Genomic DNA, 17,625 nt, shown 5'->3' with positions numbered 1-17,625 from the left:
CAAAAAAATAGAGCCGAGCTTAAGAGAGAGGAGGACATGATGCGTCGGAGATGAGATATACAAGTAGTGAAAAAAAACAGATGAATATCTCATCTCTTTCATACCTCATCATACCTCATATTGTATATTTCCGTTTTCAAAGTCTAAACTGTCGATTCAAACCGTTCAACATGATTTCCATACTAAAATATGCTTAGTGATGAAATTTTATAATTTTTGAAAAAAATTTACTATTTTTTTAGATGGGCAGAAAATCACTGTTTTTAAACAGTCCAGATACAGTGATTTTGTACATATCTTAAAAAATAGTAAAAAAATTATAAAAATTATAAAATTTCATCAATAAGAATATTTTAGTATGAAAATCATATTCAATAGTTTGAACTTCAAAAACAGAGATATACAATATAAGGTATGATGAGGTATGAAAAAGATGAGATATTGAAACACTCCTCTTTTAAATATCACATCAATACTTGAATTATTTTCTTCACATTAATTTATTTTATAATTTCAAATTTTTTGATGTGATAAAAAAACTTAAATTTTAAAATTAACAAAGATATATGAGTGAGTCTATGGTACTATGCATATTACGATTTGGTCCGTAATACGGCTCAATATTCGACTTTTCAAATCCTAACAGTCGATCCGAACCGTTCATCTTGTTCTCCATATTAATATGTGTTTGGAGACCAAATTTTACATTTTTTGAAATTTTTTTACTATTTTTTTAGATTTATTGAAAATCACTGTTTTTGGATGGTCCAGAATTTTCAGATCAAGTGATTTTCTAAATATCTAAAAAAATAGTAAAAAAATTTCAAAAAATATAAAATTTGGTCGCCAAACACATATTAATATGGAGAACAAGATGAACGGTTCGGATCGATTGAGCCGTATTACGGACCAACCCGTGATATGCATAGTACCATAGACTCACTCAAGGAATTAAAAAAAAAAACACTCATACTACTTACAAACTTATTGTAAAATTATATGTGATATTTTCAGATAAATTGTTAATTTAATAAATTTGCAAAATTAATAACCCCTTTATATTTATGCAATTAAAATTATGAGTGCCATGTCCGCATTCCTAATTTTTCCGTGAGTTGGATGGAGACACTTTAGCAACAGACTACTAATCCGAACGAGGTCTTTGCCAAAAGAAGGAGAGACCAAAAACCTCATTTTCAGCGTGATTGGTATGGTGGCAGAGGAAAGGTGTTCAGAAGGTGCAAACGGATCGGATACGGAATCAGCCAGTGATAAAACAATACCCGTATCTGCTTTTATTTTTTGGATATAGATACGTATCGAATATTAGACGGATACGGATTAGATATATATTTTTCAATATTATTATTTATTAAAAAAATATTATTAAAAAATATCAAAGTTCATAATACTTATCTAATTAAATGATAAATAACATGTTATTTTTTATTATATATATTATAAAATATAGTATATATCTACTATTTAGATACGAATAATTAAAATTGAAAACCATATGTGTATGACTGTATCTGCACGGACACACCTTGAGTTACCTGTCTCCTAATTAACTCCAAGGGATTATTTTTGTTTTTGGTTATAATGATATTCACAGCAATCAGCATGGAACCCAACAAATCTGGTATCAGAATCTGAAACTGGTAATACTGAATCAGGTACCTACTTGGAAATGATCACGGCGTCACGCAAACTACAATCATCTAAGCTACTTGTTACTCTGTAATCCCACAGAACTGGTGAAGCAATATTGTTATTCTTTTCAAATTTCAAATGCTACATTATCTGATGTCAAATCCAAAACAAGAGACTGAGTACCTAATCTTGATTATATCATGACAGGGAAACCTTACCTACCTATCAAGCTAAAGAGAGGCCATGCATGTCCCCCTTGCACCAATTGGGTGCTAAGGCTAATTAATTATCCATCCTGATAATACAAAAGTACAAAACAAAAGAGTTTTTGTGACTAGGAAATGGACCCAACTTGAGACTTATCATTTCAATTGTTAGATTTTATGTGGCGTAGATCCGGTGTAGTCGATTACTTAGATCCTAATTAAGTACATCTGAAGTGTTTAACTCATTTATTCATAATGGTCGAGATTTTGCAATAGTGGAAGTTTACAATTTGAAATTATTTCATAAAAGGACTCGAAACTATTTCATATTTTCATAGTGGATGTTTACAAGTTGCAGGGTGTGTTTCATTGCTCCCTTTTTGTTATTTTTCCGTGTAAGTTTGATCTTTCTATTTCTTTCTCTAAATAGATCACTGAATATTTCTAAAGGGTGTCTTCTTTCTAAATTTAGAGAGAAAGAAATAAACACAATCACCATTGATTATCTTTGAGATAACTTTTGAGTTACGGAATCGTCAGACAAGCCCGATACCACTATGACTATCTTCTCTTAGTTAAATTTTTGATGTTTTACGGAAGCAAGACGCTATGTAAGAATAATCGAGCGAAAATTGTGAAAGAACCATCATAAATCTCAGCCATTTGTTGATTGCAATATTTTTTTTTCTCAAATATTACTTGCATTACTACTGAATAAGTGCTTACAAGATGCTTAAAGAAGTTGAAAGTTGTCAATATACATCAATTGATTAATGCACAGATCATTTTCTTTTATGATGATCTGTTGCATAGATTTATGCATGAAAAGAGGTTGCAATTTGGTAACACACATGAAGTTAGTTGATGTATACAGCTCAATCATCACAAACGCCATAATGCAATTTGACCTTGAATTGCTTATAAGGATAAGCCTTACCCTTTTGATACTAAACCGGATAGCTACTTAAAATACATACTATACAGTCTGTCTTGCTATTATAATTTTTAATGTACTGAATTGCATGTGAACAGCAGTGCATTCGTATAACAGACTTAGTTGAGAAATTTTATATGACAGGTTTCCTATCTGTGAGAGAGAGAGAGAGAGAGAGAATGCATGCATTAAAATAATTGTCTGACATTCCCGGAGCAGAGCAGCCTATCAGAGGCCACTACTTTATAAAATCCTCTGCATAATTTATGTACCGAATGATTGGCATTTATACATGATTTATCTAAGTTTTACCATTTTTCTTCAATCTCTTATTATTACGAGATATATATATACAACTAAGTTGTTGTTAGAGCATCTTCAATCCACCAATTGAAATTAATTGCTAACTAACAATTATGAAAATTTTAGAAATTAAGCAATCCACTCCTACATTAGTACAATCAACCAAACAATTGAGAATTTAACACTTGGCCAATAAGAATTAAACATTTAGCCAACTTATTTTTAGAAAATGATTTCTTATTAAGCAATTATTTTCAAGAATTGCTAAATAAGCAATAGCCATACAATCCAGCAATTACAAAAATAATTGACACATCAGCATAAGCAATCCATAAGCAATCACTGTTGGAGATGCTCTTAGTAACTAGACAAGACGAGAAGTTCTAAAATTGCTGATATAAATTGAAATAAAAGAAAAAACTTCTATGAAATGTATGAATTAACTGAGAAGATGGGAGTCTATATATGCAAAAAAAAAAAAAATTTATCTTTCTTTTTATTTTTCTTTTGCCAAGCAGAAATGAATGAGCATTGAGCAGTGACATGGGGCATTGCGGCTATCATTTAGTGTTAGTTAGAGGTTGGCCTATATTAATTATTCTTGATCTTATTTTAGTACTTTTAATATGGGTTAGTTGTGTGGAATCTTGGAACAAAGTTATATGGCTCGCCATTTGGATCTTCTGTGGCGCACTAAGTAACAATCCATGTGGTGAATAACATAATATATTAGTATTTATTGATTAACGCTTCAAGTAGGTGATATGTAGAGGAGTAGAAATATTTATACGGGTACAGTGCATATTAAGATTTATTTTATTATAGAATAAAGTTTCTTTCTAAAATTAATATTTTATATTAATTAAGATTCTTTTGTTATAGGATGCAGTTATATATTACTCAATTTGATGTTTACATTTTATTTTTATTGTTGTACTTTTTTATTTTTTTTGCATATATATATATATATTTGCAGAAATTATCTTGAACTTAAAAGTTCTTTTGAGAGTATTTGCATTTAATTTCTGTATATATAGAGAGAGACTTTCTCTCTTTAGAAAGTTTGTCCTACAAAAATCATGAATTGACGTAACTTTTTTATGTATCAAACGATTTAATTTGTTTTGATTTATAATATCTAAGTGTTTAATTATTTTATAATATTAAATGAAATTCAAATTGCATAAAATTTAATGAACGATCAATCTATAATTAAGGTTAACTAAGAAGCATGTGTGCATCTTTAATTTTTAGAGTTTTAGACTTGATTTCAAAAATATATTTAAAATTGTAAAGATTTTTTAGCCTAAGACATTTTGGTTTACGTCATTCTCAAAGGATGAAATGGAACGAAAAATAAATAATCAAATTAAAGTTGCATCTAGAACTTCTGTCAATTGACCATGGGGGTCAAATTTCGTTCTATCCCTCTAACTTTGCTTTTATTTGAAATCGATTCTCAATCTTAAGTTTTGTAACATAACTTGGAGTCCCTATATAGCTATTATTTGTTGTGATGGCACAATGGTGTCCTTATACATTAAATCAGAGCCATTTTATTAGATCTGATTTCATTTGAAACATATAATTTTATATTATACGAGAGATCTATTCCAATTTATCCAATATGATACTAATTAAATTTCCAAAGGTTACAAACAGGGATGATCCAAAGAATATTAATGTATACAAAGATATGTTTTTGGGGGGGTTGCAATTGCAAATATGCTAACAATAAAATGTAAACATCAAATTGTTCATTGCCAGATAAGCCTTCATTTGTTCCTGTTCTCTCTCTCTATAGTTGACATGTCACTGCCACTCTCTAATAATTCTGTGTACCACCATACCTGACTTTATAAACAAGTGGTGCAGAAATAAGAGAACACAAGCATAAACTCAACTCTCTCTCACTATAGAAAAGAGGAATAGAAAGAAAAGAGACTACAATCAAACCAAATTTTGAGAAGATAAACTCAAAGAGAGAGCTTAGAGTACACCTATGCTAATGGGCACTTGCATGTTCTTCCTGAGAGCATTCGTTGCCGCGACATTTTTCTTTGCGTTTGTATCTGCATTTGATGTTCCTACACTAGCCTTTGAGGATGGATTCTCAAAGCTTTTCGGCGAGGACAACCTTGTTATTTCACCCGACGGCAAGAATGTCAGCCTCATTCTCAACCGCTATACCGGTTAGGCTCTTTAATTTTCCCTCTATGATCATTTTGGTCTGTGTTTTCATCTCAATAGATAGATATCATCAATAATTTATCTTCTTCTTAATTAGTGTTCATTTTGGTTTGTATGACAATAAAACAGGATCAGGATTCATTTCTTCTGAAGCATATCAGAGCGGATTCTTCAGTGCCTCGATAAAGCTACCGAAAGGACACTCTGCCGGTGTTGTCGTTGCATTTTATGTGAGTTATATTGACATAATGTTCAATCTTTGCATCTTCATCATCACTCAAATTGCTTAAATTCATCTTTTATTATCTGGATAAGATGACTATAATTAATAATTCACCATTCATTTAATTTGGAGATGAGGTGTTGTATGTGCTGACCATCTCTCCTTTCTCTCTATGGTTTGCACATGTGAAGGTAGAAGGTAAGCATAATTAATGCATAATTAGTTGTCGGAATGTTTGTTCTAAATCTTTAAATTATTCAAGATTCTTCATTAGTTTATTCATAGTCCAACCAAGAGTGCGCTGAAGAGGTTATAAACTAGTACTACTAGTTACATTATATTACTACGCAAATAGCTAAACTTGTTATATACTTATATGTTAAATTAACACCTAACTAAGAATTTGTTCAACTAATCATATGGGGCTGAGAAAATTAACCTGCATTTGTTGTTTTAGTTTTATTTTTAACATGGTCCAACCAATAATTATTATATAACTAGGAGCCGCTATTAAACTTTTATTGTTAGAATTTTGTCTTTCTTTTTAAGTAAAGTTAACCCCCAGAATATATAATATAGCTAGCACTACAAATTTGTATATATTGTTTCAATTCCTTATGGTTGCTATAATCATATATATAAAGTAAATCATACTGATTACCTTCACCAAAATTAGAAGAAAAAAAAATACAGAAATTCGCCAATTAGCGACTTCTGTTTCTATCATCATCTATAATTTCAGAATTCTCTAAAATATGATGGTTGTAAAATTATGATGTAATTTTCTTATCTGTGCATTTTAAACTATTCAATTCAATTGTCCTCTTTATACCAATTAATGGTTTTGCATCATGCAGCTTTCAAATGGTGATGTATATGAGAAGACTCATGATGAGTTGGATTTTGAGTTTTTGGGGAACAGAAGAGGAAGAGAATGGAGGATTCAGACAAATGTATACGGCAATGGCAGCACCGATCATGGTCGCGAGGAGAGATATCTTCTACCGTTCGATCCTTCGGAGGCATTTCACCGATACTCCATACTTTGGACTGCAAATCACATCATGTATATATTCTTTCCAATTATCAGCATGCACTGATATATATATATATATGAATATTCATAAAATAAGCCTTAGATTGTTCTTCTCCTCTGTCCTTCCACTCACTTGCATTTCTGTCTTTTCATTTTTCTTTTTAGATTTTACATTGACAATGTGCCGATAAGAGAAGTAATCCGCCACGAAGCGATGGGCCTGGACTACCCATCCAAGCCTATGTACCTCTATGCAACTATTTGGGACGGCTCGGCATGGGCCACAGAAAACGGCAAGTACAAAGTTAGTTACAAGTACTCCCCCTTCACCGCAGAATTCACCGACTTAGTACTTGTCGGCTGCCAGTCGAGTGCAACTGATTGCACTGGTCCGGATTTTGAGCTCGCTACAGCAGATTTCAACATCATGACACTGCCAAAACGTTCAGCCATGAGGCGGTTTAGAGAGCGTTATATGACATATACTGTTTGCTATGACTTTATTAGATACCCGAATACATTCCCGGAATGTGAGCATGATTCGTCGGAGCGACAAACGTTTTGGGACTGGGGTGAGTCCAAGATAGTCATGCCACCCAAACCTCGATCGACCCGGTCTAAGCGCAAGGCACGGAATGCTCGTAATGTCGGCCCAAGGGTAACTTAGGGATATGTAGGATTGGATAAATGATTCTCATCTCTGTATAATTATTGGGTTAGTTATGTATGTGATATCACAAGGGATGCATGATTAGATGGAATATGGGTTGGTGGTTTTTTTGTATTTGTTTATTTTTTTTTTGGGTTTTAGTGTGGAGGATTAATTAGCTTTTGTAGTTGGGAGGTCAATTATTCATTGGATCTTTCTCGGTTAGGACAGTTAGGTTGGAAAATTATTCTTTTTTCTTTCGATTTTTTTATTGAAAATAAATTTGTTATGTGAATAAAAGGTAATTAATTGGTTCAATTCTCTGTTGAGCATTTAACACTAATTAGTAACAAATATATATGAAAAGATACTAAGCAATATCCAATCTCTCTCTTCTCAGTGCAGCTCACAAAAGGATATCTGAGATTGTCCCAAGGGTAGTTGAATCCAAATTTTGGTCCTGTAATAACAAAGCGGATAATCCCCAATTTGAATCATCAACGCTTATGCAAATTTTGGGCTAAGAAGTTACTGTGATTATTTTGGATTATTGGGCCTATCTAAAACTGTGATTTGGGTATAGCAATTGGGCCGAAGTTTATTTAATGGTGGTTTTAAATCTGTGGCAAGTGAAATCACGGCCTCACACCATTCGGAAAAAAAATGGTGTTACTTTGAAAGCACAATTTTTATTATTGAGAGCTAATTTTTTTATCTCTTTATATTCAATTTGACTTTAGACTCTCCTTTTATTTTTTCACAATGAAGACGCAACATATCTAATTAATAAAGAAAGACACAAGAAAATATATTGTAATAATATAAACGATACATCTCAAAAGGAAAGTTGACAATCACCTTTTTTTTCTTTGACCCATCCTTAATTAGTAACGTGTATATGCTATTGTTATTATTTGTTCATCTTTAATAATCACTAGTTGGTGATATGATATGCTTGTGCTCTTGACAATGGAGTTGAAGAAGTGAGAAAGAAAAGAAAAAAGAAAGTTAAGGACAACTCAATATTTCTCAAAATTTTTGGAGAATTTGATGATTTGGATATATATAGCATTGGACTTGTAAGCTTTCAGTTCTCTATACAAAAAATATATTTGTGATATAACAATTGCTTTACTTAAATATAGCACACTGAAAATTTAAAATGAAGTTTGGTGACAATTCTCTAGACAAAAAAATCAACCTGGTACTTGTGATAAGGGGTCCGTTTTGAGATCCGAATCGTTATCTCAATTTAATCCAATGGACAAGAAACGTTCCCCTCTTTATTAGTGCTGCCCCACAATTGCCTAAACTGACCGAATTTTCTTTCTCCCTCCTCCATCAGCTAAACCCAATTGGGGTCGTTTGGCAACAAAGGATTAAGAGTGAAGGATTAAAAGCTTAAGGAGCGCTAAGGAACCGATGTTCGGTTGTCTTAATCCGTAGATAAAAGCTAAGAAAGCTAAAGGAAGGGGTATGAGTGCCTTAAAGTCCGGGCAGAGGATTAAGATCCGAGCAAAATGAAGCTAAATGAGGTGTTCTTAATCCGCACTAAGGAACCGGTGTTCGGTAGAATTAACCGACTAAGGAAGCTAAAGGAAGCGGATTAAGCCTTAAGGAGGCTTAATCCTTTGTTGCTGAATGGCCCCAATGAAAGACGTCAGAATTTCATTGCTAAATCCTCTGATGAGAAAAAAATCTGAAGCAGCTTTGCTATCATCAGACAATTGTTTGAAGTATATTCATTTCTATGTTTGTAGCCTTGTATCAGTGAGTTAGATTTTGGTTGACTGTAATAGAATAGTATAATATTGTCAGTGGGACACAGTTAAGCATTATTTATTTTTTGTTTCTATCATTTATGATAAATAAATCAAGAACAAATATGAAGCTTGATAAATTTCTCTTTTGTATTACATTTTACATTGTGGTTTTGACAAACTAATTTAAAACTACAATAATTAAAGTTCAATATTAGGTACTTTGTATCAGAGCCTCAATTAAGACCTAGACAAGTCCAAAGATCTATACAAACCAAACAACAAATAAATAATAAACAGTAGATGCATTAGAGCATCTACATCTCTGAAACTCTTGGAGTTTCTAATCTGATGTGGCAATTTCTAAACCAGTTTCAGAGATGCAAATGGGTTTCTTATTTAGCAACTTTGTTCCAAAGTTTCTTAATAGAAAATCGTTTATAAACTCTGACGTGGCCAAATAATTCGCTGAAATTATTTTCTCTTGTAATTTATTTGCTGATGTGGCAATTAAGAAACTCTAATTTTAATTTCATGAATGTGGGGGTTTAGAAACTTTCAGAGATAAATTTTTTAAAAATTAGTTAACAGTTATATAGAAACTCCAAGAGTTTCAGAGATGTAGATGCTCTTAATCACATGTATTAAAGTAACTCCTTCACCACACGGTGTGCCCGAAAGAATTAACTTCATCCAATCACCGATCCTCGCATACTTGGGCACTCTGATAGTCCGATATCCTCCACCCCTACCCTGTTTGGATGGAAAGTACAGGAAGGAAGGGGAGGTGAAGAATAGAAATGAATGGAATGGAATGGAATAGAAATGAAGATATAACATATTTAATGTCTTCGTGTTTGCATGATTAATTAGGAAAATAAATTTAACTTTTCTTTCCGTTTTATTTCTTGTTTTGTTGATTAAAATTTAGAAAGTTAATTAAAAATACAAAAAATTTATATGATAATTATATAGATAAGATATAGGGTTGGACAATTGTGTTATTTTTTCTAAAAATATTTGCAACAAAATTTATTTTCATCTGTTACACTTCAAATTAAAAGAAAAATTAATTCTATTAATTATAATGATACAAGATTAAACCTTTGGCGGATTTCTTTTTCCTCTCCATTTTTCTGTAATGCTTTTCCTTCTCGATTTCGTCACCAACAGTATGTATCAGACTGCCCATTACATTGCAAAGAAAATATCTTGTTTCAAAAGAAGGCTGTGTATTATAGATCACAATATGATTGAGAATCCATAACATCCAGCTCTTCACAAGAAGTACGGAGTCCATTACTTGGGGCCCATTATGCTTATTTTACAGTTATTCACAATCCATCATGCTGGGTACTTCACTAGAAGCATGATGGAGTGTGAGGCCCATGATAAAATTATGTTATTCACGGTGCTATTCAGTACTACAAGTACATGCCCATTACAAACGTCTTGCAGTACTAAAATTATGTTTTGAGATTTACTCTCTGTTGTTTTGAGATTCGGGCTAGTGCAGTGGCAGTATTATTTAGACTTTGAGAATCGTGCAAAGTTAAAAGAACGGTCCGGATCCACTAATTAGGGAATGGAGAAGAGAATTCGGGCAGAGCTAGTTAATTCGTATCTGCTGGATTATATGAACGACGAGGATTGATTGAGATATCTCAGAGGATACGCTTTTCCGATCGATAGGGCTGTGTGTCTGATGAAATCATGGAAATAAAGAAGATAAGCGGTTACCAAACAAAAAACGGATTTCAAAAAGTTGTTCGAATTAATAAAAGATCAAACGGACGCGGCGCAGGAAGGTGCATTCCCATTTTTATATCTGACAATCCGGTTGAAATTGTCATTTTTCGCGTACCGAGATCACCTAATTTGTGTAAGAATCTCTCTTGACCGTTAGAGCCTAGCTTGAATTCGAATGCTCTGCATTAACTCAACTTTTGAGATAATGAAGAATGAATCAGGATCGTTCGATCTGCGTAGGCGCAAAGATTAATGAAGCCCCTTGCATTTCACCTAGGGCCGGATTGGCCTGGATCCTGATCAGACGGTTGGATGTATTAACTCAAAAAGTTGAGTTAATGCAGAAATTCGGTTCTCGCCTGGTCTGCCAGTCAATTTAAATAATTTGAAATCCTCTTCCTCTTTTAATTTTTCGTTCGTTCAAATCTCTCCCAAATCTCTCTAGCTCTCTGCGCCAAGAGAAAGAAATCAAGAATTCAAGAACTCAAGGAAACAGGTGTGCTATTTAAGCCCGATTGTCTTGAATTCTTAAATTTTCTTCTCCTTAGACATTCCGCACTTGGTGAACTTTCTTTGCTTTGTTTTGAAATTAACATATTTAGATCTTCTTCATCCTTTTCAAGATCTACAAAATAATATGGTATTCTTTTTCTAATTTAGAAATAAGCATAATGGACACTCCAGCATCGATGAGAAGGATTACCAGATCTCAATCTGCTGCTCTGTCAAGTAAGCTCCTCAGAAAATGCATTTTTGCGTTATACCTACAGACTTCGTTCATTGTACTTTTCTTTTCTTTTCTTTGTTTGGAATTCAGAACAAGTAGTATTAAATACTATTTTCAGATATGTTGCAAATTCCTTTTGGCAGTTGTTCTTAATTTTCAGGAACTGCAAAGCTCTGAAAAGTTGAACATAAAATAAAACCTTTTTCAACATGTTCTGAAAGTTCAATTGTATTCCCTTTTGCTTCCTTATTCAAACAGAGAAAAGCAAGATGCGAGAAGAAGTAGAAGCAAAGAGGCAACCGCTTTTTGACATTACAAATGATTCACCTATCACCAATCTCACCACCAAAGAAACACCAACAAATCGTAATGTCTCTTCAGTTAAGGCTGGTGCTACTGACAAGCGGACCCCTTTTTCTGGAGAGTCACTTCTCCGGTGCCAGGTTCAGACCCTATTACAGAAGGTTGAGGAAGGAAAGGACGGTAGTTCTGTTCCTACGGCTAATAAGGTATGTCAAATCCTTCAATTTTTTTTTTTCAGAACTAGAGACAAAAAGCATACTAGTCGATCAAAGAGAAAATAAAAAGAAATTAGGAAAAATACAGTTGCATAACATTTTGTTATATAACCTCATCAGTCAATCTCAAGACTGGTTGGACCATGTAGATGGAAATATCAATTATTTATTTTGAGGAGGATTTTAATTCAGAAGCAACTTTTGAAGAAGGCACCTTTTGGATCTTTTTTAAGCAATTCAAATTGGTCAAGTTTGATTGACAATTCCTCCTTTGTTTCAATATCATCTGTGACATATAAGTTTTTTCCCTTTCTAGTTTCTTTTCTCACATTTTATTCATGTAGGTGGTCTTATTTCCTTCTGAGAAAGAAAATCAGTTACACCGGGCATTGCTTTTTGATACCCCTGACAATTTTGAGCTAACTGATATCGGGTTGATCTACTCTTCTTCTCTGGCCTCCATGGATACCCCTGACAATTCTGAGCTAACTGATATCGGGTTGATCGAGTCTTCTTCTCTGGCCTCCAATGCTACCCCTGACAAGTCTGAGATAACTGATATCGGGTTGATCGACTCTTCTTCTCTGGCTTACGTGGATACCAGTCAGGCCCAAGACCCGGTAAGCCCCTCCGACGATGACTGCTCATCAGTTTGGTCATTACAAGTCAATGACTGTTCTGAAAAAGAAGAACTTGAAGAGGAAATTAAAAGAGAATTTGAAGAAGGTGAAGAGATAGAGTTTTATCCTGACCATGAAGAAGACAATGAGGTAAATAGTAATTCACCAGGAGAAATTTTTGTCTTGAATAAATAACCAAATGATGTGAAGAACATTGCTAATTTTCCTAAGAGTCTAATTGCAAACTTGTGCCAGCAAGGGCACACATAAATCGGTCTTTTATTTACTGATACAGATATGAAAGCCCCTAAAAAGAGAAATATCGCTTCTGCAGTTACTAATCCATTGGTTTAACATGTGCCAAATCATGCAACATATACACCACATAAGGTTCATATCCAAATAAGAGCAACCCTTTCTGTTGCATTCAATGGATTTGGAATAGCATACAGACATGTCATTATGTATAACAATTTATGGTTCTTTCATTCTGAAATAGGAGGAAGAGTTCTTGTATGATCTATGCAAGGGGATGAATGAAATGTGTATAGGCAAAGAAACTAAGAGGGGAAAAGGTGTAAATTTGCCAGAGTTCAGAGGCAGACATACAAAATTTGTTTACAACAGTGAAGATGAGATAGAGGACCAAGTGATTGTGCTAAGAGGATTGCCGGCACCTGAAGGGACACACTTGCGCTTCAGTTATGAAGATGATGAATAGTAAAAAAGAGAGGGTCTCTTCTGAAAAACAATTAGTTTTTACTTGGTAGTGGCATTTTTTTTACTCTTAGTGGGAACGCTTCTGTTGAATGTGTCATTCTTTGACACAGCAATTAGTTCTTTTATTTCATGTTTGGTGCTTTCTTTCTTAGTTCTTGATTTGTTTTTCATTGCATCGATTGGCTTTATTCAATTATCTTCCTGTTTGAATCCTGTAAGCAGATTAAAAAAGTTTGCTATATATGAATTGGTTGTTTGCTTCTATGGCATTGCTTTTACTATCAATTTTGTAACAGTTGTTTGTTTCTGTCTTTAGATGAGTCCTGGGTTGCTTTTAATAGCAGAGACTCACTTGTAATTTATAGTGACAATTCGTTGTTTGCTATATATGAATTGGTCGTTTGCTTCTATTGCACTGCTTTTACTATCAATTTTGTAACAGTTGTTTGTTTCTGTCTTTAGATAAATTCTGGATTGCTTTTAATAGCAGAGACTCACTTGTAATTAATAGTGACAATTCGTTACCAAAAAGTTCGAACTTTTCTCTTTCTGAGTTACATTTGTACCAAACTTGATTTATTTTCTACGAAAGGTTGTTAAGAATAAAACAAAGTTGACCAATCAGACACAGTATTCTTTGTATACCCATGCTAGCAAGTAGCAATAGCCCAACTATGAATTTTACAGATATCATAATTATATGAAGTCACACATAGTTGAGTTGGTACAGTACGAAAGCAACCACAACTACTTTTCTTACTTCGTATGGCCTAAATCATACAATACTCCACAATTTGTTTGACCCTATCCAGACCAAACTTTTTTCATATAGAATATTAACCTAAAAATTGACATCCACTATTTTGACTACTTCAGAGAAAAAAGATGTCTTTTTCCCAACCTCTTTGGAAATGAGTCCCCGACCCTCAAACTTTGTCGACACAAAGTTAAACTATAGCATCTTTGCAAGCAAAAAATAATGAAAATCTTAAAAGGAATAACAATTATGGTACTATATTCACAGCCAAAAAAAATTATGGCAATATATTGTAGGTTGATTTTTTTTCTGAATGACTTTTTTTTTTTTTTGTAAAATTGTACATCTCTGTCTAGAAAATAATCTTAAAGTCATCAAAATTCAAATCCCTAAGAAATGGATCTATTTGATCATTAGCATCCTTCATCAACTCTCTCTCCAAATGTTTGAACCAGTCTCTCACCTCACCACCTTCATTTTCTTCCCTCTCTTGACTAATAATATCTCTCTCCTTTGGCTCAATCTCTTCCCAAAGCTCTGGTTCTATAATCAGATTTGTTATATCAAAGGGATCATTCTCGATATATCCAAAGGAATTCACGGCATCAGAGAAAGTGAAAGTCGAAATGGAATCGGAATCAGAACACACTGGTTTCTCAGCATTTTTAGTTTCTTCAGCTTGGCTTGAAGTTGAGTCATCCATTAAAAAACTAGAAATATCCATCTCGTTTTCGACGGGTATCTCAATTTGTTCCAACTGGAGATTTGAGGAATCTGTTGTAGTATTTTTACTTTTCACATTTTGTTCTGTCGACGCCAACTGCTTCTTCAAATGAGTGTTCCATACATTCTTTATTTCATTGTCGGTTCTACCCGGTAGGCACGACGCGATTTTAGACCACCTAAACGAAGAGTAAAAACTTAAATACGTATGATCCAATTAATGTCCATTACTAAAACAAGGACCAAGGATACATAATTATATTTCTTACTTGTTACCGAGCTTGTTATGTAGCTTTATTATCGTTTCTTCTTCCTCTTGTGTGAAGTTGCCGCGCTTTATATCAGGTCTGAGGTAGTTAATCCATCTTAGTCGACAACTCTTCCCGCAACGTTTTAAACCTTTGAAAAGTTTGTAAAGTTACAATTATCAAAATTAAAATTCTGATAATTAATCATATTATATATTACCTATGAACTTTTGATATAATCAAAGTTAAATTCAAAAGTATACTAGAGAGAGACAGAGAGAAAGAAACCTGCGAGCTTCGGCAGAGCACGCCAATTACTATGACCATACTGTTGGATGTAAGTAATGAGCCGGAGGTCCTCTTGCGGAGTCCATGCGCCTTTATTCAAACCGACCTTGGCACAACACGGAGCTCTTCCCATCTCTCTCTTTCTCTCTCTCTCTCTCTCTCTCTACTACAGACTTCTCATGCAACACACTCTAAATTGAGTTGTTATTTAGCTTGTGACCAGCCCTTCACTTGTGGCAAGCAAGAGAACCTACTGAGGGACCTGTTTATATATATGTGTCTGTTGATATGTGATGACTTCTTCAAGGGGTGGGGTATACAAAGTTAAAGTAACTTCACTGACAAGATCTCTGGGCCCACAAAATATAGATTCTCTCTTTACCAAACCCTATTTGTGTATGACAATTTAAGGAAACGCTAGCAATAAATTTTTTGCATGCCGCGCTTGGACTTGAGTTCATGATTATATAAGATAATTATCATGCTCTCTTTTACTTTAATAGTATGAAAGCTAATATAATCCTCATGATAACATTCTTTTCTTTCTAAATTGACACTAGTACCAGATCCTTACTAAAGTATAATTATTGGTAAGGTTGGTAGTTTTGTATATAACTTTGATAACAATTAATCTCATAAAGAGATTTAATTTTGAAACTTCATCTTATTTAAGAGGCATAACTTTGCTTATTCATTTTATTATTATTTTATTTTAGAGATGAAAGATTTTCCTTTATTAAATATAGATCTAAATTAGCTTGACGTTCTTAATTTTTTTGTAATTGATTTTTCAAATACCTATTAAAATTTTGATCTCTAGTTTAGGTAGAGAAGTGCATGCACCTCTTATCATTGTCAATATATCATAATAGCAACATTTACTTATGACCAAACTAGGTCTTTCTTTGCTTCTAAAGTCGCTAATTAATTGATAGATAACTTAATTAGAACCTCAATCTAGCCTTGTTCAATGAAATTAGAGAGAAACCTACTTTACACCTGTCTTAGAGTGAGATAAAGATGCTTTTTTAAAGCTAATAACAATTGGCTAACTAATTAATTAATCTATTTTTAATGAGACGTCCAAGTCATAACTAATGACAAGTCTAATTGCATCTTTTTATCTTTTGTTCAATGTTCATGCCGATCAATTTGTTGGTAGGCTAAGTTGTACTTGTATTTGAATTTACAGTTGTTGGAGGTTAGAGGTCTAATCAATGTATAACTAGCAAAATCCCTTGATGAACAATAATTAGCAAAACCTGGACATTTGTAAAAATGTCAGCACTTTTCAAAGCTACTTTTTTTTACATGAACAATTAATTTGATGAATTTTACATCACCTCCTCTCTCACAGAATTAAGTATGATATAATCTGAATTCCTTTCACATGCTACCAAACATTTTGTTAATGTGTACCATTGAGTCTAAGGAAGCCCATCAAACTAGCTTGTATATATTTTGGTTACCTGTCCAGCTGTCCCATATATATATATATATAGGGTCCAGCTAATTTGTTGCCGGCAGCATTTTAGCCGGAGGTGCTGCCACCATATTTTTTATTTTCTGATGTCCAAATAACAAATCCAAACCGTTAGATGTTTAATCTATACTATAATCTACTTGGAGACCAAATTTTACATTTTTTGGAATTTTTTTTACTATTTATTAAGCTGGTTTGAAAACCGCTGATTTCAGTAAATTTCTGCAGCATTGAAATCAGCGGTTTTCAAACCAGCTTAATAAATAGTAAAAAAATTTCAAAAAATATAAAATTTGGTCTCCAAGTAGATTATAGTATAGATTAAACATCTAACGGTTTGGATTTGTTGTTTGGACATCAGAAAATAAAAAAAGGCTGGCAGCACCTCCGGCTGAAATGCTGCCGGCAGCAATTTAGCCACACCCTATATATCTATATCTATATATATATATATATATATATATATATATATATATATATATATATATATATATATATATATATATATATATATATATATATCATGTATTTTAATTGGAACATTAATTTGCTTTATTGCGGCAATCCTTTATAATACATCACCCCTAGCTAGCTAGCCTAGTGGACATGCAGATACATCATATATACATGTATGACTTAATTTGAGTATGTTTTGTAGTTTTAATTAATTAATGAGAGAATTTACATGTAGTGCGGCCAGGAGCGGATCTACTGTAGCACTAGTGATCTATTGGTACTAATCGACTTTGTCCTTGGAAATTTTTTTGCCCCCCCCCCCCCTGGATGGTTGATTTGTAATTCGGGTTAAATATAGTGTTAACATCAAAATAAATTTCTT

General features: G+C 33.2%; 3 protein-coding genes across 4 annotated transcripts; 2 read left to right on the top strand and 1 right to left on the bottom strand.

Moving 5' to 3' along the window:
* Nucleotides 1–4,948: 4,948 nt before the first annotated feature.
* On the top strand, nucleotides 4,949–7,509 carry LOC144543728 (putative xyloglucan endotransglucosylase/hydrolase protein 30). Its single transcript, XM_078292100.1, has 4 exons — nucleotides 4,949–5,288; nucleotides 5,416–5,516; nucleotides 6,367–6,575; nucleotides 6,711–7,509. Exons 1-4 carry the CDS (start codon nucleotides 5,099–5,101, stop codon nucleotides 7,210–7,212), a joined length of 1,002 nt encoding a protein of 333 aa, XP_078148226.1. The 5' UTR covers nucleotides 4,949–5,098; the 3' UTR covers nucleotides 7,213–7,509.
* A 3,609-nt stretch (nucleotides 7,510–11,118) lies between these two features.
* LOC144543874 (uncharacterized) lies at nucleotides 11,119–13,509 on the top strand. Of its 2 annotated transcripts, none has more exons than XM_078292327.1 (5): nucleotides 11,119–11,199; nucleotides 11,364–11,432; nucleotides 11,689–11,939; nucleotides 12,293–12,718; nucleotides 13,068–13,509. In XM_078292327.1, exons 2-5 carry the CDS (start codon nucleotides 11,375–11,377, stop codon nucleotides 13,287–13,289), a joined length of 957 nt encoding a protein of 318 aa, XP_078148453.1. In that variant the 5' UTR covers nucleotides 11,119–11,199; nucleotides 11,364–11,374; the 3' UTR covers nucleotides 13,290–13,509. The 2 variants fall into 2 exon arrangements, with proteins under 2 accessions (XP_078148453.1, XP_078148454.1); XM_078292328.1 differs by having other exon boundaries at nucleotides 11,148–11,265.
* Nucleotides 13,510–14,289: 780 nt separating this feature from the next.
* Nucleotides 14,290–15,600, bottom strand: LOC144543875 (transcription factor MYB58-like). Its single transcript, XM_078292329.1, has 3 exons — nucleotides 15,305–15,600; nucleotides 15,038–15,167; nucleotides 14,290–14,947 (listed from the first exon to the last, which is right to left on the bottom strand). The coding sequence occupies exons 1-3, from the start codon at nucleotides 15,435–15,437 to the stop codon at nucleotides 14,398–14,400; spliced, it is 813 nt and encodes a 270-aa protein (XP_078148455.1). The 5' UTR covers nucleotides 15,438–15,600; the 3' UTR covers nucleotides 14,290–14,397.
* Between the last annotated feature and the right edge of the window lie 2,025 nt (nucleotides 15,601–17,625).

This window comes from Carex rostrata, chromosome 25 (genome assembly GCF_964058835.1).
Source record: "Carex rostrata chromosome 25, lpCarRost1.2, whole genome shotgun sequence".
In the NCBI taxonomy this organism is placed as follows: domain Eukaryota; kingdom Viridiplantae; phylum Streptophyta; class Magnoliopsida; order Poales; family Cyperaceae; genus Carex; species Carex rostrata.
The sequence above is the reverse complement of the archived record's forward strand: the minus strand, read 5'-3'. Positions and strand labels throughout refer to the sequence as shown.